This window comes from Tachyglossus aculeatus, chromosome 10, assembly GCF_015852505.1.
Source record: "Tachyglossus aculeatus isolate mTacAcu1 chromosome 10, mTacAcu1.pri, whole genome shotgun sequence".
NCBI lineage: Eukaryota > Metazoa > Chordata > Mammalia > Monotremata > Tachyglossidae > Tachyglossus > Tachyglossus aculeatus.
In genome coordinates this window covers 43,326,158-43,352,814 of record NC_052075.1, presented here as the reverse complement: position 1 = coordinate 43,352,814, position 26,657 = coordinate 43,326,158, and the positions used below count along the sequence as shown (strand labels likewise).

The 26,657-nt window shown below is 49.7% G+C and overlaps 1 protein-coding gene across 2 annotated transcripts; it reads right to left on the bottom strand.

The window, feature by feature from the left end:
- Positions 1-1,630: 1,630 nt before the first annotated feature.
- Positions 1,631-23,506, bottom strand: TSPAN33 (tetraspanin 33). Of its 2 annotated transcripts, none has more exons than XM_038753052.1 (8): positions 11,302-11,360; positions 10,538-10,665; positions 10,075-10,149; positions 7,676-7,771; positions 5,840-5,968; positions 4,863-5,024; positions 3,337-3,470; positions 1,631-1,667 (listed from the first exon to the last, which is right to left on the bottom strand). In XM_038753052.1, the coding sequence occupies exons 1-7, from the start codon at positions 11,342-11,344 to the stop codon at positions 3,369-3,371; spliced, it is 735 nt and encodes a 244-aa protein (XP_038608980.1). In that variant the 5' UTR covers positions 11,345-11,360; the 3' UTR covers positions 1,631-1,667; positions 3,337-3,368. The 2 variants fall into 2 exon arrangements, with proteins under 2 accessions (XP_038608980.1, XP_038608981.1); XM_038753053.1 differs by lacking the exon at positions 1,631-1,667 and adding an exon at positions 23,398-23,506 and having other exon boundaries at positions 3,217-3,470; positions 11,302-11,359.
- Positions 23,507-26,657: the final 3,151 nt, after the last annotated feature.

Below are 26,657 nucleotides of genomic sequence, written 5' to 3'. Positions count from 1 at the left end.
CCTCCTGGCCACCTGGGGCTGCGAGTCAGAAGGACCTGGGTTCTAATTCCAGCTCTGCCACTAGTCGGCTGTGTGACCTTGGGTAAGTCACTTAACTTTTCTGTGCCTCAGTTACCTCTTCTGTAAAATGGGGGTTAGGACTGTGAGCCCTGTGTGGGCCAGGGACTGTGTCCAACCTGATTAACGTCTATCTACCTCAGTGTTTAGTATAGTGCCTGATACATAGTAAGCACTTAAAGAGTATAATAAAAAAAAATGGGCTCTCACTTTTTCTCCCTCTGACCTGGGAGGAAAAGTTGGTGGTGGGAGGGGAGGGAATTGAAGAGAGTGGCCGATGGTAGCCCCCTACCAAGTGCTTTCTTTCTTCTTGTTCACCACCCCATCTCCTCTCCCACCTCGTGGTGGGCAGTTTCCCTTTTAGAAGGCTGGTAAAGGGGGTGGGGTAAGCAGTAGGGGGGTTGGTGGAGATGGAGAGGGCAGGCCAGCTGGGAAGAGGCTGGGCAAGGGGGTGCTCAGGCCACAGCTGCATGGCTTCACCCTCACAGCTGGAAAGCCCCCGCATCGTATTCATATCGCTAGCACCCACATCCTCCCCCTGCTCCGACTCAGCCTGGGAGTGCCCCTTCTCTGGGCTGAGAGCTGGGATCCCTCGCTATCGGCTTCAGAGCTCTCCATCACCTTGCCCCTTCTCTCCTCACCTCCCTTCTCTCCTTCTCCAGCCCAGCCTGCACACTCCGCTTCTCTGCCACTAACCTCTTCACTGGGCCTCATTTTCACCTGTCCCGCCGTCAACCCCTGGCCCACGTCCTACCTCTGGCCTGGAATGCCCTCCCTCCTCAAATCCACCAATCACACTTCCCCCCTGCAAATCCCTACTGAAGGCTCACCTCCTCCAGGAGGCCTTCCCAGACTAAGCCCCCCTTTTCCTCCTCTACCCCCTCCCCCACAATGGCCCTTGCATATATATGTACATATTTATAATTCTATTTATTTATATTAATGTGTATGTATCTACAACTCAATTTATATTGATGCTATTGATGTGTTTACTTGGTTTGATGCCTGTCTCCCCCCTTTCAGACTGTGAGCCCATTGTGGTCAGGGATTGTCTCTGTTGCTGAATTGTCCTCTCCAAGTGCTTAGCACCGTAAGTGCTCAATAAATATGATTGAATGAATGAATAACCCCCCGGTTTCAAATCTGGGCCCCAATCCTGGCTCCCCAGTTAGGTTCGGGCCAGCCTCTTCCCTCCTTCATTCAATCATATCTACTGAGCACTTCCTGTGTGCAGAGCACTATACTAAGCGCCGAGTTCCCTCGCACCGGGACCCATCCACCCCCTTGGGCCCGACACACCCCAAAAAGCCATAGAAACGTCTGAGCATCCAGCTGAACATCAAGGCCCTGGTTGAGGCCACGGCGTTGGAAGGAGACGAGGAGCAAAAAAAAAAACCCACAGTCCTTGGCACGGGCAAAGTAAATGCACGTCAGCGAGGAGGCGCTTGCATCTGCCTCGCCCCCAGACTGAAAGGCCCTTATTTTTTGTTATTTTTTATTTTTTTTCTCTACTAGCAGCAGAGCGAAACTGTTGGCTTCGGTCCCGGCCGGCTGCAAGGACCGGCGCCCTGTGAGGCGCGGCAGTTTAGACCCAGGGAGAAGGAGGGGCGCTGGTTTGGAAGGGAGGGAAAGCAACACACACACACACACACACACACAAAAATATATATATCTCCCCCCCCCCCAAGGCTCCTGGTCATCACTGACGTTTTGTATCCGGTGTCCGGGCCAAGGGCCGCATCAGGGCCTGGAGTTCCCCCACCCAGGTCCAAGCTGACTCCCGCTTTATGGGGCAGCCTCAAGTGTGTATGTGGGGGTCCCCTCCGCCCACCCCGGCTGTGATGGGCGGGAGGGACCACCCAGATCGCCCGAGCTCCCGAGGCCTGCGGGCCACCCCCACGCTGGGCCTATCCAGCCAGCACCCTCCCCCGCCCCTTCCTAAGCCACGGTGGCGGGCTGAGGCTGGAAGCCAGCTCTCCTGAGTCCCCAAGGGGGGCCTCTGAGAGAAGGAGGGGAGGGGCCGCTCAGCAGCCCCCTTGCACCGCACGTAGTTTGGGCAAGAAGCCCCAGAGTGTGTGTGTGGGGGGTGGGGGGGGGCAGAGGGGTTGAAGTCATTTCCCCCTAGCTACAGGGAAGGGGCTTTAGTGCATTTCAAGGGGAAGGGAGAACTAAAGACTCCCCCCGCCACGGACCCCAAACAGGCCCAGGGCTGGAGGCTTCCTCCATTGGTGGCCCCGTCTCCCCCCCCCCGCCAGCCCCAGCCCTGGAAAGAAGGACCCAGAGCCGACCCCACCCCTCGATAAGCTTTTATTGCCACCAGGAGTTGACCAGTCAGCCCACACAAGCCAGGGGGTGATGGGAGGGGAGCTACCCTCCCCCTCCCCGGCCAGAGTCCTTCTGAGGGCAGACCCTGTAGAAATATAGAAATCTCTCTGGGTGCATCCAGGATGGGGGAAACAAGCCGGGAGGGAAGGGTGGTCTGCCTCTCTGTCCCATATGGCTGAACATGAAAAGGAAAGTCACGGGCCAGGGTAGGAGGCTCTGCCCACCGTGCCCCTGGGCAGGACACAGCAGTGAGAAAAACATGCCCCACATAGTATTCCCTCTAAGTACGGAACAGCGACTCCAGGCCTGAACTTTTTTTTAAGGGGGGATTTGACTGCCACCCCTCCCTAGGTATTTCCATCGAAATGAGGTGGGGGGTGGGGGAGCGTAGGATGAGGTTGGCTGATTGTCACTTGGGGATGCCAGAGTGGCATTTCCCCCTAACCATCCAACCACAGAAAGCCGACACTCTGTTGGATACCTCCCCCACTCCAGTGAGGATTCTCTCTCTGCATCTCCCCTCGGCAATTCGTTCGTCCAGGGTGAGCCCCGGGGCCAAATGGGCTCAGGACAGAGACTATGGCACCGTCTGTCCTCTGCTGCCTGGGTGGGGTTATCTGGCTGTGCCAAGGAGAGGAAGGGCAAAGGGAGGGCTGCTGCGGAGGCCTGGGCGAGAGAGGAGGGAAATGGTACTATGGCACCTCTCCTTGCTACCCACCACTTCAGCACTAACCCAACAGTTGCTTTTTGAAAGAGAGTTAGAAGCCTGGCAGTGCTGGGCAAAGGGAGAGGCCTTTCTCCTGAGAGCCAACCCCCCCCACCTCCCATGTTCCCTTGGCTACTCTGCCCATCTAGGCTTCCCTCTGCCCGGCTGTCAAGGGGAGAGGGGGAAGTCAAATCATCTCTGCTCTTCACGTGGAGCTGTGCCCACCGCTGCCAGATGATGGTGCCCACCTGGTACCAGGTTTGGGTAGCCCGGTGTCTGCTCAGTACCAAGGATCAGCCCGGTGCTGCTGGTTGTAGAGCTGGAGCCTGACCTGGTCTTTGATTTGATTGATGAGGATCTGAGATAGCAGGATGCCAACCAGCTGAGAGAGGCAGAGAGGGAACTCAGGGGCACATATGCTCCCTCCTGCCCCAACTACATATCACCTCTGCTCCCAAATCCCGCCCCCAGCCCAGGACCATGCCTGAACTCCTATGAAAGCTCCCAACTATTCAAATATTGCACCTGTTTTCTCCTACTGTACCCATTCTACCACCTGTTCTAATAATGATAGCATTTATTAGGCGCTTACTATGTGCAAAGCACTGTTCTAAGCACTGGGGAGGTTACAAGGTGATGAGGTTGCCCCATGGGGGGCTCGCAGTCTTAATCCCCATTTTCCATATGAGGGAACTGAGGCCCAGAGAAGTTAAGTGACTTGCCCAAAGTCACACAGCTAAGTGGTAGAGCCGGGATTTGAACCCATGACCTCTGACTCCAAAGCCCGTGTTCTTTCCACTGAGCCACGCTGCTTCTAGCCATATTCTTCCTCCCACTCCTTGGAAATATCATTTGTCTCCCTCCTCCATTAGATTGCAAATTTATTATTATTATTATTACTACTACTAATAATAATAATGGTACTTGTTGAGTTCTTACTGTGTGCCAAGCACTGAGTCCTGAGACAGATACAAGTTAATCAGGTTGGACACAGTCCCTGTCCCACATGGGGCTCACACTCTTTATCCTCATTTTATAAATGGTAACTGAGGGACAGGGAAGTGAAGTGACTTGCCCAAGGTCACGGCAGACAAGTGGCGGAGTCACGATTAGAACCCAGGCCCTTCTGACTCCCAGGTGTGTGCTCTATCCACTAAGCCCGTGACATTTTGGGTGGGAGGGGTGGATGGGAAGAGGGAAACAGCATGGCCTAGAGCAAAGAGCACACACCTGGGAGTCAGAGGACCTGGGTTCTAATCCCAGCTCCGCCACTTATCTGCTTTGTGACCTCTGGCAAGTCACTTCACTCCTCTCTTCCTCAGTTACCTCATCTGCAAAATGGGGATCGAATCATCCTCCTCCTTCCGACTGGGACTGTGAGTCGCTTTTGGGATTAGGGCCTTGTATCTAATCCTGCGCTTAGAACAGTGCTTGGCACAAATACCAAAGAGAGGTAACCTCTGTCTTGCTTCTGTTGAAGTCTCCAAGGTGCTTAGTAGAGTCCTAGGAGCTCAATAAACACCAGTTATTGACTGATGGCTTGAACTGCCCCAATATAGGCTTAGTTGTGCACCACTCACGCCTCCTCAATGTCCCTGGCTCTTTCGTGACACTGGATACCCCGGTTCCAGCGTCCCTATTCTCCCTGCTCCTCTAGGATTCTTCCAACTTTGGAACCCAAGAAATGTGGGTTGAGTGGGGATGAGAGAGCATCCCACCCTCCCATCCTCCCGCTTGCCTACCCCCTGCCCCGCGCCCTCGGGACCAAGTTTACCTGGGGGATGGCCAAGCCCAGGGCCAGGCCCCCCAACAGGAAGAGGTTGCTGTGAATCCAGTTGACCAGCTTGTCGATGCAGCCGTTGGTGTTGATGACCTCACCGGCCTTCAGGTAGTCAAGGCTCTGCATGCCCTGGCCACACATGGTGTTGATCACCGTCTGGAGGAGAGGAGGGAAGCAAAGAAATGACCACCCAAGGATGGTCCCTTCCCGTTATTTCCCCATTTCGAACCGCGCTAAGGGGGCTTCCTCCTAACTGGGCAAGATATGTGCATTTACATTTCAATTCTCGACGCCAGTTCTCCTGTAAACTCAGTGAGAAGTCTGGGTGATCGGGTCCCTCTTTCCTTCCTTTAAACCCCTCAAATACTTCCTGAAACCTATGGGGGGACAGGGACAGGGGCGGGAACAGGGGCTCCAGGAAAGGGTCATCATAGAAATGCTATTTGCTCTGGAGCATCTCTTAGTGGTTAGTCTGGAAAAAAATGTCCTGTCTTAGGTAAGATCTGAATGCCTCTAGATGTGGGATTTTCACTCTGAATCAACTAGTGATATTCAATTCAAGCACCTGAGGAAAACCATTTTAGTATCTGCTACCTCGGTGCTACATTTTACTGCACAAGTAAAAACAAGTAAAGTAGAAACAGTGGGGGTCAAAATGATCAGTGCAAGGAAACAAGTACACACAATACACACAAATGCACACAATACAAAAAAGGGGGTCTCCTTCAGATAAGGGAGGTGTTCACTTTTGATGTTCACTGTTCCTTCTAAGTGTTGCTTTAGTTCTCCATTTTGAGTCTCAGACACTATAAGGATCAAGCACCATGTTTCAGACGACAAAATGGAAAAGACTTGCCTTAGTTTTCCCATTTGCGGACCTCTCATGAGTCTCCCTGCTGCCACAGTTGTAGGGAGCCTTGGGGATGGGGCGACGACCCTTCCCCCCGGATCACGAGGGGTCAGGAGCTCACCTGGCCGGGGACATGCAGGCAGCAGGAGTAAGGCACGGAGCAGCGCTCCCGGCTGGGGTTGTCATCCGTGCAGTTGAAGTACAAGTTCAGGGACCAGTCCTTGTACGAGATGCCTCCACAGCAGCTGAACTACATAGGAAACCCAGATCTGGGGGTCACAGCCCATCCATCCCCAAAGCTGGGCTCTGATTGTGAGGAGTAACCATCCAGAGGACTGTTCCTTCCATTCGGTTGGGAATGGGAAGAGGCTACAGAGTTGTCATCACCCCCAAAGTGGGAAACCCAGGCTCGGGGAGAGGCTCTCTTCTGGACACTGATGGGCAGAGAGTAGACCCCCTTCATGGATTGAAACTCCGGGACCCCAGTCTGGCCTGGCCCACGATGAGCCCCAGGAGGGCAGGCCTATTCCTGTTCACAAGCCCCGTCACGGCTTCAGGGACGGGACAATCTGAGCATGAGCAGTTAGAGTCGTGGGCTGCTGGGACCCAAATAAATAACAATAATAATAATAATAATAAATTGTGGTATTGACTAAGCACCCAGTATAGGCCAAGCACTGAACTAAACGTTGGGGTAGGTAGCCTGTGAGCCCGTTGTTGGGTAGGGACCGTCTCTATATGTTGCCGACTTGTGAGCCCACTGTTGGATAGGGACTGTCTCTATATGTTGCCAATTTGTACTTCCCAAGCGCTTAGTACAGTGCTCTGCACATAGTAAGCGCTCAATAAATACGATTGATTGATTGATTGTACTTCTCAAGCGCTTAGTACAGTGCTCTGCACACAGTAAGCGCTCAATACGACTGAATGAATGATAATCGGGTTCCACATGCGGCTCACAGTAAGAGGGAGAACAGGTGTTGAATCCCCACGTTGCAGATGAGACAACTGAGACACAGAGAAGCTCAATGACTTGCCCAAGATCGCACAGCAGGTAAGTGGCGGAGCCAGGATTAGAACCCAGGGCCTCTGACTCCAGGCCCGCGCCCTTTCCACTAGGTCACGCTGCTTCCCAGCATGGGTCGCCGCCCAGGCATGATTCTTCCATTCGATGTGGCCAGTCACTGTGCAAGTAGAGAAGCAGCATGGCCTAGTGCAAAGAGCACAGGCCTGAGAATTGGCGGTCATGGGTTCTAATCCCGCCTCTGCCACATGTCTGCTGTGTGACCTTGGGCAAATCACATAACTTCTCTGTGCCTCAGCTACCTCATCGGCAAAACGGGGATCAAGATTGTGAGCCCCATGAGGGACATGGACTGTGTCCAACCTGATTACCATCTACCCCAGCGCTTAGAACAGTGCTTGGCACATAGTAAGAGCTTACCAAATACCACAAATTATTTTTCAGTGCTTAGAATAAGAATGATGATGATGTTGGTATTTGGTAAATGCTTACTATTCATTCATTCAATCGTATTTATTGAGCGCTTACTGTGTGCAGAGCACTGTACTACGTGCTTGGGAAGTACAAGTTGGCAACATATAGAGACGGTCCCTATCCAACAACGGGCTATGTGCCAAGCACTGTTCTAAGTGCTAGTACATAGCAAGTGCTTAAATACAATTGTTATTATTATATTATTATTATTATTAAGGCTCTAGCAGACAGGAATCAGAACCATGCATTTGGTGGAGTGGAAGGTGTGACCTTTAGGAGAGGGCAGGGATTTGTGTGCCCTGAGGATAGGGGGCTCACTGAAGCCCTTAAATAATAATGATGGCATTTATTAAGCGCTTACTATGTGCAAAGCACTGTTCTAAGCGCTGAGCTCTCAAGTCCCCTAATACCCTCTCACCCTCACCACCTTACCCTTCTCCCAAACCTGGTGGTCCCTACCTCCTTCTGGCCAAAGTCGATGAGGTTCTGCAGGTCCAGGTCATCACGGTAGTGTACAATAGCCTTATTGATGATCTCGTTCACCTTTCCCCGTGCCTAGCAATGAATCAATGGTCCTTATTGAGCATTTACTGTGTGCAGAGCGCTGTACTAAGCATTTGGGAGAGTGCAATGCGACGGAATTAGCCAGGACAGTCCCTGACCATAAGGAGCTTGCAATCGGAGGGTGGCAATTTGGGATACCCTCTCTGCCCCTTTCCCCTGTGGCCCCTGGAGTGGTCACTGGTCCCGACCCAAGTCAGTTCCATGCCCCCTGGACATATGATATGGAGTCTGTTTGTCCTGGCACGGGTCAGCCTCTCCCCTCCCCATCCCACACCAACCAGGTGCTAGTCCTTCCTGGTGACCCCTTCCCGAAGGTCGCTTTTCCTTGGAAACACGAGAGTGCGCTACTGAGCTTATCCTAGAGGAAGGAGGGAATTGTGAAGCGGGCTGGATGGAGTGTAGACTCTTTCTGTTCCCTGTGGGTGCTCTGTTTGGGGTTTCCCTGCTCAGAATGGACATCCGCAGCTGGATCCACCCAGCTGGGCCGAAACGCGAACTTGAGCCGAAACAGAAGCGGGGTGCCATCACGTACTCGAGGTTGCCCTCAGGGTTTCTGGGGATGTCGACCTAGCAACCGAGGGGCCGATTATGTCCGTACAAAATAATAATAATGGCATTTATTAAGCGCTTACTATGTGCAAAGCACTGTTCAAAGCGCCGGGGAGGTTACAAGGTGATCAGGTTGTCCCATGGGGGGCGCCCTGTCTTAATCCCCATTTTACAGATGAGGTAACTGAGGCCCAGAGAGGTTAAGTGACTTGCCCAAAGTCACACAGCTGACAATTGGTGGAACCGGAATTTGAACCCATGACCTCTGACTCCCAAGCCCGGGCTCTTTCCACTGAGCCACGCTGCTTTTCCAAATGCCTTTGCATAAGCAGCGGAGTCCCAGTCCTGCGCCGTATGCCCCCTCTTCCCCTGCAGTTTTTTTTTGGCATTTATTAAGCACTTACTATGTGCAAGGCACTGTTCTAAGCGCTGGGGGTATACAAGGTGATCAGGTTGTCCCACAGGGGGCTCGCAGTCTTCATCCCCATTTTACAGATGAGGTAACTGAGGCCCAGAGAAGTTAAGTGACTTGCCCAAAGAAACCGACAAAATGGGGAGAGGGTCTCTGTAGGACAAAGGCTCAAGGCGGGGAGCTGAACTGGTTCCAAAGCCAAGGGGGCTGAGCTCTGGGCCAGGCTGGGTGGGCTTCATGAGCCGGGGACCCCAGGGCTGGCCTGAGCCAGGAAGGACCCTGTCCCCTGGTGGCCACATAATCAATCAATCAATCGTATTTATTGAGCGCTTACTGTGTGCAGAGCACTGTACTAAGCACTTGGGAAGTACAAGTTGGCAACATATAGAGACAGTCCCTACCCAACAGTGGGCTCACAGTCTAGAAGGGGGAAACAGAGAACAAAACCAAACATACTAACAAAATAAAATAAATAGAATAAGAACCACATATGAACCGGAAGACCACAAAGCCGAGGACTCAAGTGGGACTTCATCCCTGAGGCCGGTGCCACCCAACTCCCTGCCTGGGGCTGGATGGAAAAGTCCCGTACTGGCCAAGCCGGGCCAGGCCCGGCTCCACTTTTGCCCGCCTCCAGATCCTCAGTCTGTTCCCTTTTGGCAAAGCGGCATCAATCTTCCCGCCTTGAGCCTTTTTCCTACAGAGACCCTCTCCCCATTTTGTCGGTTTCTTTGGGCAAGTCACTTAACTTCTCTGGGCCTCAGTTACCTCATCTGTAAAATGGGGATGAAGACTGTGAGCCCCCTGTGGGACAACCTGATCACCTTGTATACCCCCAGCGCTTAGAACAGTGCCTTGCACATAGTAAGCCATGGAGTCAGGGTCTGGGCAGTCAGGCCCAACTGGCCTGGGTTGGTGGGGCGCTGGTCAGATCCAAAGGGGCATCACTGAGCCAAAGAGTCGGGGCCTGAGGGGGGCCTGGTCAAACCTAATGGTGTATTTTATTTTAAGGAAACAAACGAAACCCACATCTGGGTCTTCTGTCTCCTGGGTAATGAAACTATCTTCTTACCTTTCTCTTTAACGTTATCTCTACCTTTATCTTTACCTTCCTTTCCCAGCATGTCCCAGGACCCTCTCCCAGGAGCGGCACGATCCCAATTACTCCCTCGCAACCACTTTTAAGGGAGCGGGAGACCATCCAAGGAGTGGTCCATCTGGGAAGAGGGGCAGGGGCTAGGAAAGGTCACAAGAAAGCACAAGGGCAGGAGACATCCTTCCCACCCTCTCTCCATACCCTGAAGGGGTCCAGGCGGTCCCTCTGTACCTCTACCTTATCTGAGAAGACGAAGCCCAGGACTCCGGCAGCCAGCTGCAGCAGAAACACGATGGTGAGGCAGGCGGAGAACTTTTGGAAGGCAGGGAGGGAAGAGAGGTGAGGAACAGTCATCCAAGAGGGACTGGAACCCCTGTCCGAGCACTTCTCCACCACTGAAATGCAGTCACCGCTGGGGTGGGGCATGGCTGTTAATGAACAGCTGCAAAGCACACAGCTTTTCCCGGGGACAGGGGACCAGAACTGACTGCCCAGACCTTGGAAAGCCTGGATCCTGGCCCCAATGGGGGTGGGGCTGCTGGCTGGCTAAGGGAATGATTCTATCAGAGTGAGGAACAAGGACAGACAGGCTGGCGAGGAATGGAAGCCGGGGGTCCTGGCTGCTGGGGAGCTGGGGAAGAGAGTTTGAGGGTGTGTGGGCACTTGCGCATATGGGTTCCTGTCCCCAAGGGATACTCACCGTCTGCAGAAGGCAGATGTTCTCCCGCAGGGAGCCGATACAGCCACAGAAAGTGAGCAGGAACATGAGGATGCCCACTACAATCAAGAGAATGGCTGGGTCCACCGCCAGGCAGGCCATGGCTGCCTCTGAGGGAGGGAGGGGGCGAGGGAGACAGCAGGGAAGGAAGGGGTTGGGGAGAAAAGAGGATGAGGTAGAGAGAGGAGGAAAAGGGGGATGGAATGGAAATAGAGGGAAGGAAGGTGGGGGAGGGAGAGGAAACATCATTGTGGCTTAGTGGAAAGAGTACGGTCCTGGGAGAGTTCTACTCCCAGCTCCCCTATTTGTCTACTATGTGACCTTGGACACATCACTTAACTTCTCTGTGACTCTCATCTGCAAAATGGGGATTCAATACCTGTTCCCCCTCCTACTTAAACTGTGAGCTCCAAGTGGGACCTGAATATCTTATCTACCCCATCACTTAGTGCGGCGCTTGGCATTTAGTAAGCGTTTAAATAATACTACAGTTATCATTATTATTATCATCATCATCAGTCTGCAGACTGCTTCAGAACCTGCTTCCAGGGAGGGGAAAGCAATCACGGGCCTGGGACCCAAGGTGGAGGTGAGGGATGTAGAGGGGAAGGGGTGTAGAGGGATGACAAGTAGCTCCCCTCAAAAGTTTCTCTCCTTCCTAAGGGACAGGCAGAAGGGAGGGAGCCCAGCAAAGGAGTAAGGCTAGGGAGGTCCCAGGCAGGTAAAGGAAGGTGGTATGACCTCACCTGCATGCTTCATCAGTCGTGCATAGACTCCCACGCCAACCATCACTATTGCGATCACCTGCAGAGAGCGAGGAAGTCAAGGTTAAGAGGTTTTTTTGAGTTATTTTTCCCCCCGGTATTTGTTAAGCACCATCTTCTAAACACTAGAGTAGATACAAGCTAATCATGTTGGACACATTCCATGTCCCACGGTTTCAGTCGTAATCCCCATTATACAGATGAGGTAACTGAAGCACAGAGAAGTTAAGTGACTTGCCCAAGGTCACACAGCAGACAAGTGGCAGAACCGGGATTAGAACCCAGGTCCTTCTGATTCCCAGGCCGATGCTCTATCCACTAGCCCATGCTGCTTCTCGGGGACCAAGACCACCAACTCCACATGGCTAGGCAGAGGGAAGACAGAAGATAGAGGCCATAGGTCTCCTTAAGCCTGAGCAGGTTTTGAGGGCTCAGCAGCATCACCATCATCATCAATCGTATTTATTGAGCGCTTACTATGTGCAGAGCACTGTACTAAGCGCTTGGGAAGTACAAATTGGCAACATATAGAGACAGTCCCTACCCAACAGTGGGCTCACAATCTAAAAGGGGGAGCAGCAGCCTGGGAACCAACCAGTCAGCCAGATGAGAAGAGTAAAGTGGGAAGGCGGAATAAGGTGGAAGCAATTCTCTCCAAGAGATCGCAGGAAGGAAGACCCAGGCTGCCTTAAATGGTGTCATTTTGTAATTCTGTACTTCCCAAGTGTCTAGTACAGCACCAAGTCTGCATTCAAAAAAATGCTACGGTCACTATTACTTGAAGGAGCTCAAGAGAGGACCCCTGGGGTCACCGCCACATGCTCCTCAGGTCCCCTCACCCTCCACCCCATTCCTCTGGCTGGTGCTGAGCAGCAGCATGCCGTTGCCATGGTAATGGCTGGGGCCCACTCTGGCCAGAGGGAGTTCTCAGGAAAGCCTGGGCCAGCCCACCTCGGAGGGGCCGGCCGGGGGCAGGACGGGACATCAGGGTAGTGCCAACTGAGCCCTCCCTCTGTCAATAAAGTGGGGGAGAAAGGCTGTGGCTGTGGCTGTGGAATAAAGACTCGTTCTCACCTGTCCCACCATCGACCCCCGGCCCACGTCATCCCCCGGGCCTGGAATGCCCTCCCTCTGCCCATCCGCCAAGCTAGCTCTCTTCCTCCCTTCAAGGCCCTGCTGAGAGCTCACCTCCTCCAGGAGGCCTTCCCAGACTGAGCCCCTTCCTTCCTCTCCCCCTCGTCCCCCTCTCCATCCCCCCATCTTACCTCCCTCCCTTCCCCACAGCACCTGTATGTACATATTTTTTTTACTCTATTTATTTATTTATTTATTTAATTTATTTGTACATATCTATTCTATTTTTGTTAGTATGTTTGGTTTTGTTCTCTGTCTCCCCCTTTTAGACTGTGAGCCCACTGTTGGGTAGGGACTGTCTCTATATGTTGCCAATTTGTACTTCCCAAGTGCTTAGTACAGTGCTCTGCACATAGTAAGCGCTCAATAAATACGATTGATTGATTGATTGATTGTGGCAGGCACTGGCTTTTGGGGAGGGAGGTGAGGAGTCCCCACGGCCCAGCTAAACAGGATCAGCCCGGTGCAGCTGTTTCACTGGCCGACCTCCTCTGCGGGGTGTCTTTCTGGAGTCTGGGTCCGGGAGGGATGCTCCTGCTCCCCTGGGGGCTTTGTGTTCCCTGAGGTATGACACTGGCAGAGGGTACCTGACCACAGAACTAAAGACTCTGCCCGCCACCACTCCGTGGGGAAGGAAACCAACGGCAGCCTCCCACACCAGAGTCAGTGTAGCCCAGTGGGCTGGCCCTGCCCAAGGAGGAATGCTATGCTAGTGCTTGCCTCTCTCCCACCCCCCAAATCAATCAATCAGTGGTATTTATTGAGTACTTACCGTGTGCAGAGCACTCTACTAAATACTTGGGAGAGCACAACACGACAGAGTTGTTAATAAAAATAATGGTACTTGTTAAATGCTTGCTATGTGTCAAGCATTGTGCTAAGCACTGAGGGAGATGTAAGATAACCAGGTCCCTCATGGGGCTCACTACTGAAGTAGGAGTACAATGCTCTGCATATAGTATACATATAGTAATCATGGCTCTGCCAAGTGTTGGCTGTGTGACTTTAGGCAAGTCACTTAACTTCTCTGTGCCTTAGTTACCTCATCTGTAAAATGGGGATTAAAACTGTGAGCACCCCCCAGACAATCTGATCACCTTGTAACCTCCCCAGCACTTAGAACAGTGCTTTGCACATAGTAAGCGCTTAACAAGTACCATCATTATTAGGTGCACAATAAATATGACTGATTGATTGTTTTGCAGATGGAGGAAGTGAGGCCCAGAGTAGCAAGTGATTTGCTCAAGATCACACAGCGGGTATGTGGCAGAGCAGGGATTAGAACCTGGTTTCTCTGATTCCTAGGCCTGTGAACTTTCACATTCCCTGCCCTTAACCGCTCCCCACAGTGCAGAATGGACGGGGACTGGAGCGTCCCTGGTCTTCCCAGGGCTGGCAGGTTAGTGCTGGATTTTGAAATTTACAGTCACCAGTCATTGCTGGATAATCTAGCCTGGCTTCATACTGGAGAACCTCACTTCGTGTTTTGTCCGAGAAAAGCAGAAGTGGCATGATCTGGCCACTAAAGTGCAGCCGACCACCTCACCTGGTCAACAGAAGCCCCCCAGAGTAGAAAAAGGCCATTTATGCAGCCTGGGCTAGGAGGGCTCTTTTATTTTTCCAAGTGGAATTTGTTGAGCGCTTACTACGTGTTAAACACTGTTACAAACACTGGGGTAGATACCAGATAATCAGGTCGGATACAGTCCCCCTGTCCCATGTGGGGCTCACAGTCTAAACTGGAGGATTTAATCCCCATTTTACAGATGAAGTAACTGACTGAGGCACAGAGAACTCAGGTGCCTCAGTTACCTCATCTGTAAAATGGGGATTAAGACTGTGAGCCCTATGCAGGACAGGGACTATATCCAACCTGATTTCTTCGAACCCACCCCAGTGCTTAGTACAGAGTCTGGCACATAGTAAGCACATAATAAATATCAGAATTATTATTATTATTGTTGACTTGACCTTCTATTCTCTCTGAAGGTTGCTAAGTAGCAAATTAATTTTAGATTTAGTTTAATGACTCCAGATATGAACTCAGACATAAATCTGTGCTCCTCCAGGTCTCCCCTGTCAGATTTTCTAAAACAGAAATTGAACATTTTCTCTGCCCTCCTCCTAAATGCCCAATGTCTACCCTGGACCTCCTGTCACCCCACTAATAATAATGACAGTGGTATTTGTTAAATCCTTACTATGTGCCAAGCACTGTCTGTAAGCACTGGGGCAGATACAAGGTATTCAGATTCATTCATTCATTCAATCATATTTATTGAGCGCTTACTGTTTTCAGAGCACAGTATTAAGCGCTTGGGAAGTATAAATCGACAACATATAGAGCCGGTCCCTACCCAACAACGGGCTCACAGATCTGATACAGTCCCTGTCCCAACCAGGGTTCACATTCTAAGTATGAGGCAGAACAGGCATTGAATCTTTGTTTTACAGATGAGGAAACTGGGGCACAGGAAAGTTAAGTGACTTGCCCAGGGTCACACAGGAGGCAAGTGTCAGAGCTGGGATTAGAACCCAGGTTCTCTGAGTCTCAGGCCCATCCATATATATATGTATATATGTTTGTACATATTTATTACTCTATTTATTTATTTATTTTATTTGTACATATCTATTCTATTTTATTTTGTTAGTATGTTTGGTTTTGTTCTCTGTCTCCCCCTTTTAGACTGTTGGGTAGGGACTGTCTCTATATGTTGCCAATTTGTACTTCCCAAGCGCTTAGTACACTGCTCTGCACATAGTAAGCACTCAATAAATACGATTGATTGATTGATTGATCCATGCTCTTTCTATTAGGCCACGCTGTTAGTTAATCACATTTATTAAGCACTTACTGTGTGCAAAGCACTGTACTAAGTGCTATGGGAGAGTACAATATAACAATAAACAGACACGGTCCCTTCCCACACTGCTTCTTGCTATTCTTTTAAGTGTCTCCTGAGCTTGCCTCGCCCATCCAGACATGCCGTCCGGGGCAGGCTTATTCTCAGCAGCCCTCAGTCTCACAACTCCTTCCACTCCAACCAGGGGGCTGGATTTTCATATAGCCCTCAAGCCTTGGTTGAAACTTTCCCCTGAAGGCGTAGTTGGGGAAACTGAGGTCAGGGAGGGGAAAGCCCCAGGCCAAAGACTGCAAGACGCTAGACCAGCATGAGTTAGGGCTTCCATTTCCGCCATTCCATGCTGGAGCCCTTGGGCCAGTTCCTGCCTCATCTGCTTTCTGTTCCCCAGAGTTCCCAGCATGACAGCATACAGTCTGGGACTCCAGGAGAGAGACAGAGAACAGGATGGATCCAAAAAGATCCCCAGGCATGACTCCAGCTAATCAATCAATCGTATTTATTGAGCGCTTACTGTGTGTAGAGCACTGTACTAAGCGCTTGGGAAGTACAAGTCGGCAACACATAGAGACAGTCCCTACCCAACTGCTTCTCATACCTCCCAACCTAGCCTCTCTACTCCACAACCACCAGGTAATTTATTTATTTATATTAATGTCTGTCTCCCCCCACAAGACCGTTAGGTCGCTGTGTGCAGGGAATGTGTCTGTTTATTGTTATACTGTACTCTCCCAAGGGCTTAGTACAGTGCCCTGCACACAGTAAGTGCTCAATAAATATGACTGACTGACTGTCAGGTAATAATAACAATGATGGCATTTATTAAGCACTTACTATGTGCAAAGCACTGCTCTAAGTGCTGGGTAGGGTCAGCAGCATGGCCAAGCACATAATGCACAGCACTGGGAGTCAGAAGGACATGGGTTCTAATCCCAGCTCCACCACTGGTCTGCTGTGTGACCTTGGGCAAGTCACTTCTCTGGTCCTCAGTTACCTCATCTGTAAAATAGGGATTAAGACTGAACCCCATGTGGAATGCCCAACCTGATTTGCTTGTATCTACCCCAGTGTTTAGCACAGTGCCCGGCACATAGTACTAAATATTATTGAAAAAAAATAGGGCACAATGCAAAACAGACAGGAGGAGGAAAATCCACAGGGCTGGTACAGAGCCTGCTCCAGGAACCCCAGTGATCATGGCAGGAAGCAGTAAAATGACCCTGAGTGTTGTGACTTGTGTCTGGGGTCCTGGGCCACTCATTCACTGTCGTATTTATTGAGCGCTTACTGTGTGCAGAGCACTGTACTAAGCACTTGGAAAGTACAATTCAGCAATAAAGAGAGGCAATCCCTGCCCACACAGGGCTTACAGTCCTAATGGGAAGAGTTGCAAAGGGCCAGCAAGCCTGAGGTCCCCTGCTGGACTGTGCCTCTTGCCTCAGAGCCCCATATTCCAAAGTCTGAGAAGAAGGAGGACTGGGTCTTTCCTTGTGTACTTCCCAAGCGCTTAGTACAGTGCTCTGCACACAGTAAGCGCTCAATAAATATGACTGAATGAATGAATGAATGAATCTCTGCCCTTCCCATGGGCCCCATGACAGTCCAGAGGAGGTGGGGCAGAGGAGAAGTGCTCTGCACACAGTAAGTGCTCAATAAATACAACTGAATGAATGAATGAAAGGAAAGGCTGGCATCAGTGGTGGGATCCACCCGTCCTGGGCATCTGGCTGCCAAAGGGGACGTTCCACGGTGGGAGGGGCCCTGACTGTCACTTCACTGTGGCCTCGCTCCTCGCATTGGGCAGGGAAAACGGGGAGAAGGCGGAGTCCCTGCTTGAGCTTAGTTTCTCCCATTGCAACCATCGTCCCCCAAGCTTGGTATCTCCGAGGGTTGACTGCAGGGGGTCAGAGAGACCCAACCCTTCTTCCCGGGTGGGGAAAGGGAGGGAGATGGAAGCAGGGAATGTGTCTATTTATTGCTGTTTTGTACTTTCCCAATCGCTTAGTACAGTGCTCTGCACACAGTAAGTGCTATTGAATAAATCAGTGAATACAATGAAGCAGACTGAGAAGGGTGCTTCTTTCTCTTCCTGCTCTCGCCATCTCTGGGTCTGGATCTCCCCCTCCAAGGTGCCTTGGAAGGGATCACTCTGTTGTTGTTTTTTAAATGATACTTGCTAAGCACTTACTCTGTGCCAGGCACTGTACTAAGTACTGGAGTAGATAGAAGAGAATTAGGTTGGACACAGTCCATGTCCCACATGGGGCTCAGAGTCTTAATCCCCATTTTACAGATGAGGTAACTGAAGCAAAGAAAAGCAAAATGACTTGCCCAAGGTCACACATCAGACAAGCGGCAGAGCCGGGATGAGAATCCAGGCTCTTCTCACTCCCAGGCCCGTACTCTACCCACTAAGCCACACTGCATGTTGGATGGCATGCTTTGGCATGAGAGTCATTTAGGACCCAACACTACATGAAGCTATAATATTTACAGTAAATACTTCTTCACTCTTACAGTGCAGGGACCGTGTCTATATTTCTTGCTTTTTATTGGCGTAGGTGCAGGTCGGGGCTTTCCGAGGGATGAAGAACAGAACAGACAAGATGTTGCATTGCCCTTTAAGGCCCAGTTTAAGGCAGCTCCAGACCAAGGAATGTCGTGGACAGATTCATTCAATCGTATCTATTGAGTGCTTACTGTGGGCATAGCACTGTACTAAGCGCTTGGGAGAGTACAATCCAACAGACAGACAGACACATCCCTGCCCACAACACGCTTACAGTCTAGAGGGAGAGACAGATCCCCTGCAGCCTGCATGGGAAGCTGGAAGAGCAGAGTCTCCCCACTCCCTAGCCGGGGGACAAAATAAAATTAAAAACAAATAAAGGAGCTTCAGATGGTAGTTAGAGTCCCAGGGCAGGCTGGAAGAGACGATTAATTTAGAGAAGCAACGTGGCACAGTGGAAAGAGTGCAGGCTTGGGAGTCAGAGGTCATGGGTTCGAATCCCAGCTCTGCCACTTGTCAGCTGTGTGATCTTGGGCAAGCCACTTAACTTCTCAGTGCCTCAGTTACCTCATCTGTAAAATGGGGATGAAGACTGTGAGCCCCAAATGGGACAACCTGATGACCTTGTATCCCCCCAGTGCTTAGAATAGTGCTTCTCACATAGTAAGTGCTAAACAAATACCATTATTATTATTATTATTCTGACCAGCAGTAGCTGAGGACTGGATCTCCAGGATTTGAAAGTCATCTCCCTAACATGGTACAGACCCATGGCAAAAATATTCTCTCTTCCCTGCCCACAAGCCACTGTTTTTGACTCTCCAACCCTAAGCCAGAGCGCAACCTGGCTGCAAGGGTGCCAGCCACCCCGTGGGCTAACAGTGTTAATCCAAAGGGAGTTGGAGTGGGGGGAGAGAGGCCTGAGCCTACTGAAGGAAAGGGCAGGAGGAACAGATATTTTCCTTTGAGGGGACTGTCAGGTACTTCCCAGGGGCTACTTCTGAAGCAAGCCTCCAGCTTTGTGGAGAGGAGCCTAGGGGTGGGACAGTGAGGGGAGGCAGGACGCTGTTCATGGGCAAGTGTCTCCATGCCCTGGCTAGGTCTGCAGGATCCAGAGCCCACTGTTGTTGGGGTGAGCAACAGAAAGTGAGTTTACAAAAAAAAAAAACCTGGCTCTTTGGGAGACTCCACAATGCCCCAGAGAGAGTGGACATTACCCAATCTTCCCAGAGCTAGGAGAGGGAAAAATGAAAGGCTTAGGGATATTTGCACTGCCCCTCCCCCAAAACACACACACACACACACACACACACACACACACACACACACACACTCTCTCACACCTTTCACAGAGAGGAAAAGAGACTGGCTCAGGGTCACACAGCACACCAGCATTAGAGCTCAGATCACAAGAACATAGGTGCCTGCCTGCCTGCCTTCTGGCACTGAGACCTCTCCTCTAACTCACCTGTCAGGGAGCTAGGGAGAGTTCACAGCCCTGAACTCCCCTTCTCCACCTCCTCAACTCTGTCTTTGGACTGGCTAAACAAGGGGCTCTCTGACTGGCTGGAAACTTCCTGGGACCAAAATCTTGCCAGGGAGGGTGAGCCTGCTGGACTTCCCTGGCCCCTGTTGGAACCTGAAGGGAGGAGGTGGGGAATACAGGGAGGAGCAGGGGACTCCGAATCGAAAGTGAAAATCAAGCAGGGGCAAGAAGAGAGCAGGGAGGCAGAGCTGCGGCCTGGAGCAGCCCTGGGAACTGGAATGGGAGGTCTGGAATTCGACAGCCCCAGAGTGGAGGGTTGGCTGGACCCATCGACAGCATATGCTGCTCCTGAACCCCGCTAAGGGAGAGGCGGGAACCACTGGGATTTGAGAAGGTGGCTGCTTTCTGCTCAGGGCATTCCCTGGAGAGAGGCAAGCGGGGGGAATTTCTCCCCCTTCACCCTGCCAGTCCCCCCACCCCATCACACACCCACACCACCATCTCTAAACAACCCAATGCTGGTGATATCCCAGCCACAGCAGCAAATGCCCCAGGGCCTTTCCTAGGGGATTTCTTTCAGACCCTCCAGTAGTTGTGATCTGTCACACAGCTTAAAAAAGCACACAGAGCAAAGCTTTGGTGCCTTTAGGGGAAAACCCGTATCAAATAGGGATTCCCCCCAACCCAAAGTTAGACTCCAGATCATGGGCAGGGTTGCATCCCCTACCTTCTGAGGGGGGAGGGGATGGGAGAAGTCACCCGTGATGGGAAGGGAGGAAGGAAGAGAAAGAAGGTGTGTGTGTGTGGGGGGGGATAGGCATTCCCAGAGGCTGGCTTATTTCCCAGGGATCCATCAGAATAGCAGCATCAGGGAAACGGCAAGGTCTAATGGAAAGAACATGAGAGCCGGAAACCAGGATTCTAGTCCCAGCTGCGTCACTGGCCTGCAATGTGACCTCAGGTAAATCACCTAACCTCTCTGTGCCCATATTTTCATGAGTAAAATGGGGATTCTAACCAGCCTCTTTTCCTCCGAGTGATGTTGCGGAGAAAATGAGATAACTAGCGCGGATACGCTTCGGTAAGAAACGTTGTTCAAATTTGGGGGACGGCATGACCACGAAGGTGGCGTGGGGGCTGCTGACTTCCAGCCTCTTCCTCGGAATCGGCCTCCTCACCTCCCATCCTTGCCTCTGTCCAACTACTTGAGGCTCTCCCTCGCAGGCCTGACCACTGCCCCCGACCCCGGCGAGCCATTGGGGGGCTGGCTATTCGAGCATCCCCTTGCCAGGCCTCAGGTTAATGAAGCCGGGGGAGTTTGGCCTGGAAAGCAGGGAGTTTGGGGAGAGTTTAGACTGTGAGCCCACTGTTGGGTAGCGACTGTCTCTATATGCTGCCAACTTTTACTTCCCAAGCGCTTAGTCCAGTGCTCTGCACACAGTAAGCGCTCAATACATATGATTGATTGATTGATTGAGAGCACAGAGAGGTGAGGGAGAAGCTGCTCCCTTCCCAGAACCAGGCCAAGCAATGGGAGGATCTCCCTCTGCAAAGTAGGAAAGGCTCCCAGAGGCAGTTCTCCTTCTTTCTCCTGCAGCTCTCCCCACCCCAGGCCGGGACCAGCCCATGGCCACGAAGCCCTCCCGAGACCCCTCACTCATTCAATCGTATTTATTGAGCTCTTACTAAGCACTGTACTAAACGCTTGGGAAGTACAAGTCGGCAACATACAGAGACGGTCCCTACCCAACAACGGGCTCGCAGTCTAGAAGGGGGAGACGGACAACGAAACAAAACGAGTAGACAGGTGTCAAAACCGTCAGAATAAATAGAAATTGAGCCATATGCACATCATTAATAAAATAGAGTCGTAAATACGCACAAATAAAGTAGAGTAAAACATTTGTACAAATATATAAGCACTTATATAATATAAGCAAATATATTTAATATATATAATAGTACTACTAATAAAGGCATTTATTAAGCACTTATTATGTGCAAAGCACTGTTATAAGCGCTGCCACTGTTTATACATAATAATATATAAGCAAATATAATATAAGCAAATATAAGCATTCAGTACAGTGCACTGGCACTGTTTATACATAATATATAAGCAAATATAATATAAGCAAATATAATATAAGCAAATATAAGCGCTTAGTACAGTGCACTGGCACTGTTTATACATAATAATATACAAGTAAATATAAGCGCTTAGTACAGTGCGCTGGCACCGTTTATACATAATAATATATAAGCAAATATAACAAGCAAATATAAGCGATTAGTATAGGGCGCTGGCACTGTTAATACATAATAATATATAAGCAAATATAAGCACTTAGTACAGTGTGCTGGCACTGTTTATACATAATAATATACAAGCAAATATAAGCGCTTAGTACAGTGCGCTGGCACCGTTTATACATAATAATATATAAGCAAATATAACAAGCAAATATATGCACTTAGTACAGTGCGCTGGCACTGTTTATACATAATAATATATAAGCAAATATAAGCGCTTACTACAGTGTGCTGGCACTGTTTATACATAATAATATACAAGCAAATATAAGTGCTTAGTACAGTGTGCTGGCACCATTTATACATAATAATATATAAGCAAATATAACAAGCAAATATAAGTGCTTAGTACAGTGCGCTGGCACTGTTTATACATAATAATATATAAGCAAATATAATGTAAGCAAATATAAGCGCTTAGTATAGTACGCTGGCACTGTTTATACATAATATATAAGCAAGAGAGGCAGCGTGGCTCAGTGGAAAGAGCCCGGGCTTTGGAGTCCGAGGTCATGGGTTCAAATCCCGGCTCCGCCGATTATCAGCTGTGTGACTTTGGGCAAGTCACTTCACTTCTCTGTGCCTCACTTACCTCATCTGTCAAATGGGGATTGAGACTGTGAGCCCCCCCACCCCCGTGGGGCCACCCGATCACCTTGCAACCTCCCCAGCACATAGTAAGTGCTTAATAAATGCCATTATTATTAGTATTACAGTGCTCTGCACACAGTAAGCGCTCAATAAATGCGATTGAATGAATACAAGTGCTGCGGGGAGGGGGAGGGAAAAAGGGGAAGGCCTCCTGGAGCTCTCGTTCATTCAAAAGGATTTAGTGAGCGCTTACCGTGGGCAGGGCACTGGACTAAGCGCTTGGGAAGTCCAAGTTGGCAACATCTAGAGACAGTCCCTACCCAGGGACTATGTGCAAAGCACTGTTCTAAGTGCTGTCACTGTTTATACATAATAATAGATATGCAAATATAATATAAGCAAATATAAGCATTTAGTATATATGTATATATGTTTGTACATATTTTTTTACTCTATTTATTTATTTATTTAATTTATTTGTACATATCTATTCTATTTATTTTATTTTGTTAGTATGTTTGGTCTCTGTCTCCCCCTTTTAGACTGTGAGCCCACTGTTGGGTAGGGACTGTCTCTACATGTTGCCAATTTGTACTTCCCAAGCGCTCAGTACAGTGCTCTGCACATAGTAAGCGCTCAATAAATACGATTGATGATGACGATTTAGTACAGTGCACTGGCACTGTTTATACATAATATATAAGCAAATATAATATAAGCAAATATAATATAAGCAAATATAAGCGCTTAGTACAGTGTGCTGGCACTGTTTATACATAATAATATATAAGCAAATATAAGCGCTTAGTACAGTGCGCTGGCAGTTTATACTTAATAATAGATAATCAATCAATCAATCAATCGTATTTATTGAGCGCTTACTATGTGCAGACCACATAGCAAATATAAGATAAGCAAATATAACAAGCAAATATAAGCAATTAGTACCTGGGTAGGGACTGTCTCCAGATGTTGCCAACTTGGACTTCCCAAGCGCTTAGTCCAGTGCTCTGCACGCAGTCAGCGCTCAATAAATACGATTGATTGATTGATTGATGATGGGAGGAAGAGATACCCGAAGTGTGGGATGGTGGTGGTGGTGGTGGTGGTGGTGGTGGTGGTGGTGGTGGTGGAGGGGGTCTCCCTTTGGCCCAGCCCCCCGGGCCCGGGCAGGGACTCACCCAGAAGAGCATGTTGAAGAAGAAGAGCAGGTATTTCACCACGGGGTTGACGAAGGAGAACTCTTCAGCCGAGGGGGCCTGTCTTTGGGCCATGGCCCCCCAGTCGTGGCCGCTTGCCGCACTGGACCGGCCCCATCTCCATCCCCATCCCCATCCCCATCCCTAGGCCCGCCCCCTCCCCGCGCCCATTGGAGCAGCCCGGGAACCCCGCCTCCCCATTGGCCAGCCGCCGCTGTCACTCATCTCCAAGCCACCCCCCCAGAGCCCGGGGAGGGGGACACCTGTTCGACCAAGGACAACTTTTCAGTCCCAATAATAATAAATCAATAATGGCGACGTTTGCTCAGCACTTACTCTGCCGTTCTAAGCGCTGGGGAGGATACAATCAATCAATCGTATCACTCTTCTTCTAATAATAATAATAATAATAATAATAATGGCATTTGTTAAGCGCTTACTACGTGCAAAGCACTGTTCTAAGCGCTGGGGAGGTGGTATTAGAACCCATGACCTCTGACTCCCAAGCCTGGGCTCTTCCTTCTTCAATGAATGTAGGGACCGTCTCTATATGTTGCCAACCTGTACTTCCCAAGCGCTTAGTAAAGTGCTCTGCACACAGTAAGCGCTCAAAAATACGATTGAATGAATGAGTAAATGAAGAACGCTTCAACAAATGATGTGTATATAGCTATAATTCTATTTATTCTGATGGTCACACAGCACACCAGCATTAGAGCTCAGATCAGAAGAATGTGGGTGCCTGCCTGCCTGCCTTCCATCTGTCCCCTTCTAGACTGTGAGCCCATTGTTGGGTAGGTGATGAGTTGTCCGCCGGGAAACAATAATAATAATAATGATGGCATTTGCGTGGAAGCAGCGTGGCTCAGTGGAAAAGAGCAGGGGCTTTGGAGTCAGAGGTCATGGGTTCAAACCCCGGCTCCTCCAATTGTCAGCTGTGCGACTTCGGGCAGGTCACTTCACTTCTCTGTGCCTCAGTTACCTCATCTGTAAAATGGGGATTAAGACTGTGAGCCCCACGTGGGACAACCTGATCACCTTGTAACCTCCCCAGCGCTTAGAACAGTGCTTTGCTTTGTTAATGTATTTTGTTTTGTTGTCTGTCTCCCTACCCAACAACAGGCTCACACTCTAGAACGGGGAGACAGACAACAAAACCAAACATGCCTACTATACTATCCTATTTATTTTATCTTGTTAATAATAACATATTTACTATACTATCCTATTCATTTTATCTTGTTAATATATTTTGTTTTGTTGTCTGTCTCCCCCTTCTAGACTGTGAGCCCGTTGTTGGGTAGGGACTGTCTCTAGATTTTGCCAACTTGTACTTCCCAAGCGCTTAGTCCAGTGCTCTGCACAAAGTAAGCGCTCAATAAATAGGACTGAATGAATAGGGACCGTCTGTATATGTTGCCAACTTGTAACAATAATGATGGCATTTATTAAGCACTTACTAGGTGCAAAGCACTGTTCTAAGCGCTGAGGAGGTTACAAGGTGATCAGGTGGTCCCACGGGGGGCTCACAGTCTTAATCCCCATTTTACAGATGAGGGAACGGAGGCACAGAGAAGTTAAGTGACTTGCCCAAGGTCACACAGCTGACAAGTGGCAGCGGCAGGATTCGAACCCATGATCTCTGACTTCCAAGCCTGGGCTCTTTCCACTGAGCCACGCTGATTCTCTACTGCTTCCCAAGCGCTTAATACCGTGCTCTGCACACAGTAAGCGCTCAATAAATATGATTGAATGAATAGGGACCGTCTCTATATGTTGCCAACTTGTACTTCCCAAGCGCTTAGTACAGTGCTCTCCACACAGTAAGTGCTCAATAAATACGATTGAATGAATGAATGAAAGTCGGCATCATCTACAGACTGTCCCTACCCAACAACGGGCTCACAGGCTAGAAGGGGGAGACGGACAACTAAATAAGACACAAAGACAGGTGTCAAAGTCATCAGAACAAATAGAATTAAAGCTTTATGCACATCATTAACAAAATAAATAGAATAGTAAATAGGTACAAGTAAAATAGAGTAATAAATCTGTACCAATATATATACAAGTGCTGTGGGGAGGGGAAGGAGGTCGCACGAGAAGCAGCTTGGCACAGTGGAAAGAGTTCAGGCTTGGGAGTCACAGGTCATGGGTTCTAATTCCGACTCCTCCAATTGTCAGCTGTGTGACTTTGGGCAAGTCACTTCACTTCTCTGGGCCTCAGTGACCTCATCTGGAAAATGGGGGTGAAGACTGTGAGCCCCACGTGGGACAACCTGATGACTCTGTATCCTCCCCAGTGCTAACAACAGTGTTTGGCACATAGCAAGTGCTTAACAAATGTCATCATTATTATTATTATTTATTAAGAGCTGTGTGCAGAACACTGTACTAAGCGCTTGGGAAGTACAAATCGGCAACATACAGACACAGTCCCTACCCAACAATGGGCTCACAGTCTAGAAGGGGACAGATGGAAGGCAGGCAGGCACCCACATTCTTCTGATCTGAGCTCTAACGCTGGTGTACTGTGTGACCATCAGAATAAATAGAATTATAGCTATATACACACCATTTGTTGAAGTGTTCTTCATTCATTCATTCATTTAATCGTATTTTTGAGCACTAACTGTGTGCAGAGCACTTTACTAAGCGCCTGGGAAGTACAGGTCAGCAACATATAGAGATGGTCCCTACATTCATTCAAGAAGAAAGAGCCCAGGCTTGGGAGTCAGAGGTCATGGATTCTAATACCACGTCCGCCACTTGTCAGCTGTGTGACTTTGGGCAAGTCACTTCACTTCTCTGTGCCTCAGTTCCCTCATCTGGAAAATGGGGATTAAGACTGTGAGCCCCAAGAAGGACAACCTGATTACCCTTTATCGCCTCAAGTGCTTAGAACAGTGCTTAGCACATAGTAAGCACTTAATAATAATTATGGTATTTGTTTAGCACTTACTATGTGCCAAGCACTGTTCTAAGCACTGAGGTAGATACAAGGTAATCAAATTGTCCCATATGGGACAATTACTCATCTGTAAAATGGGGATTAAGACTGTGAACCCCACGTGGGACAACCTGATTACCTTGGATCTACCTCAGCGCTTAGAACGGTGCTTGGCACATAGTAAGTGCTTAACGAATACCATAATTATTATTATTATTTACTAAGTGGGAAAGAGCACTTCTCAATGAGGGAAAATGAAGACTTGCTCCAAAAATGGAAGCATGAGTAATCA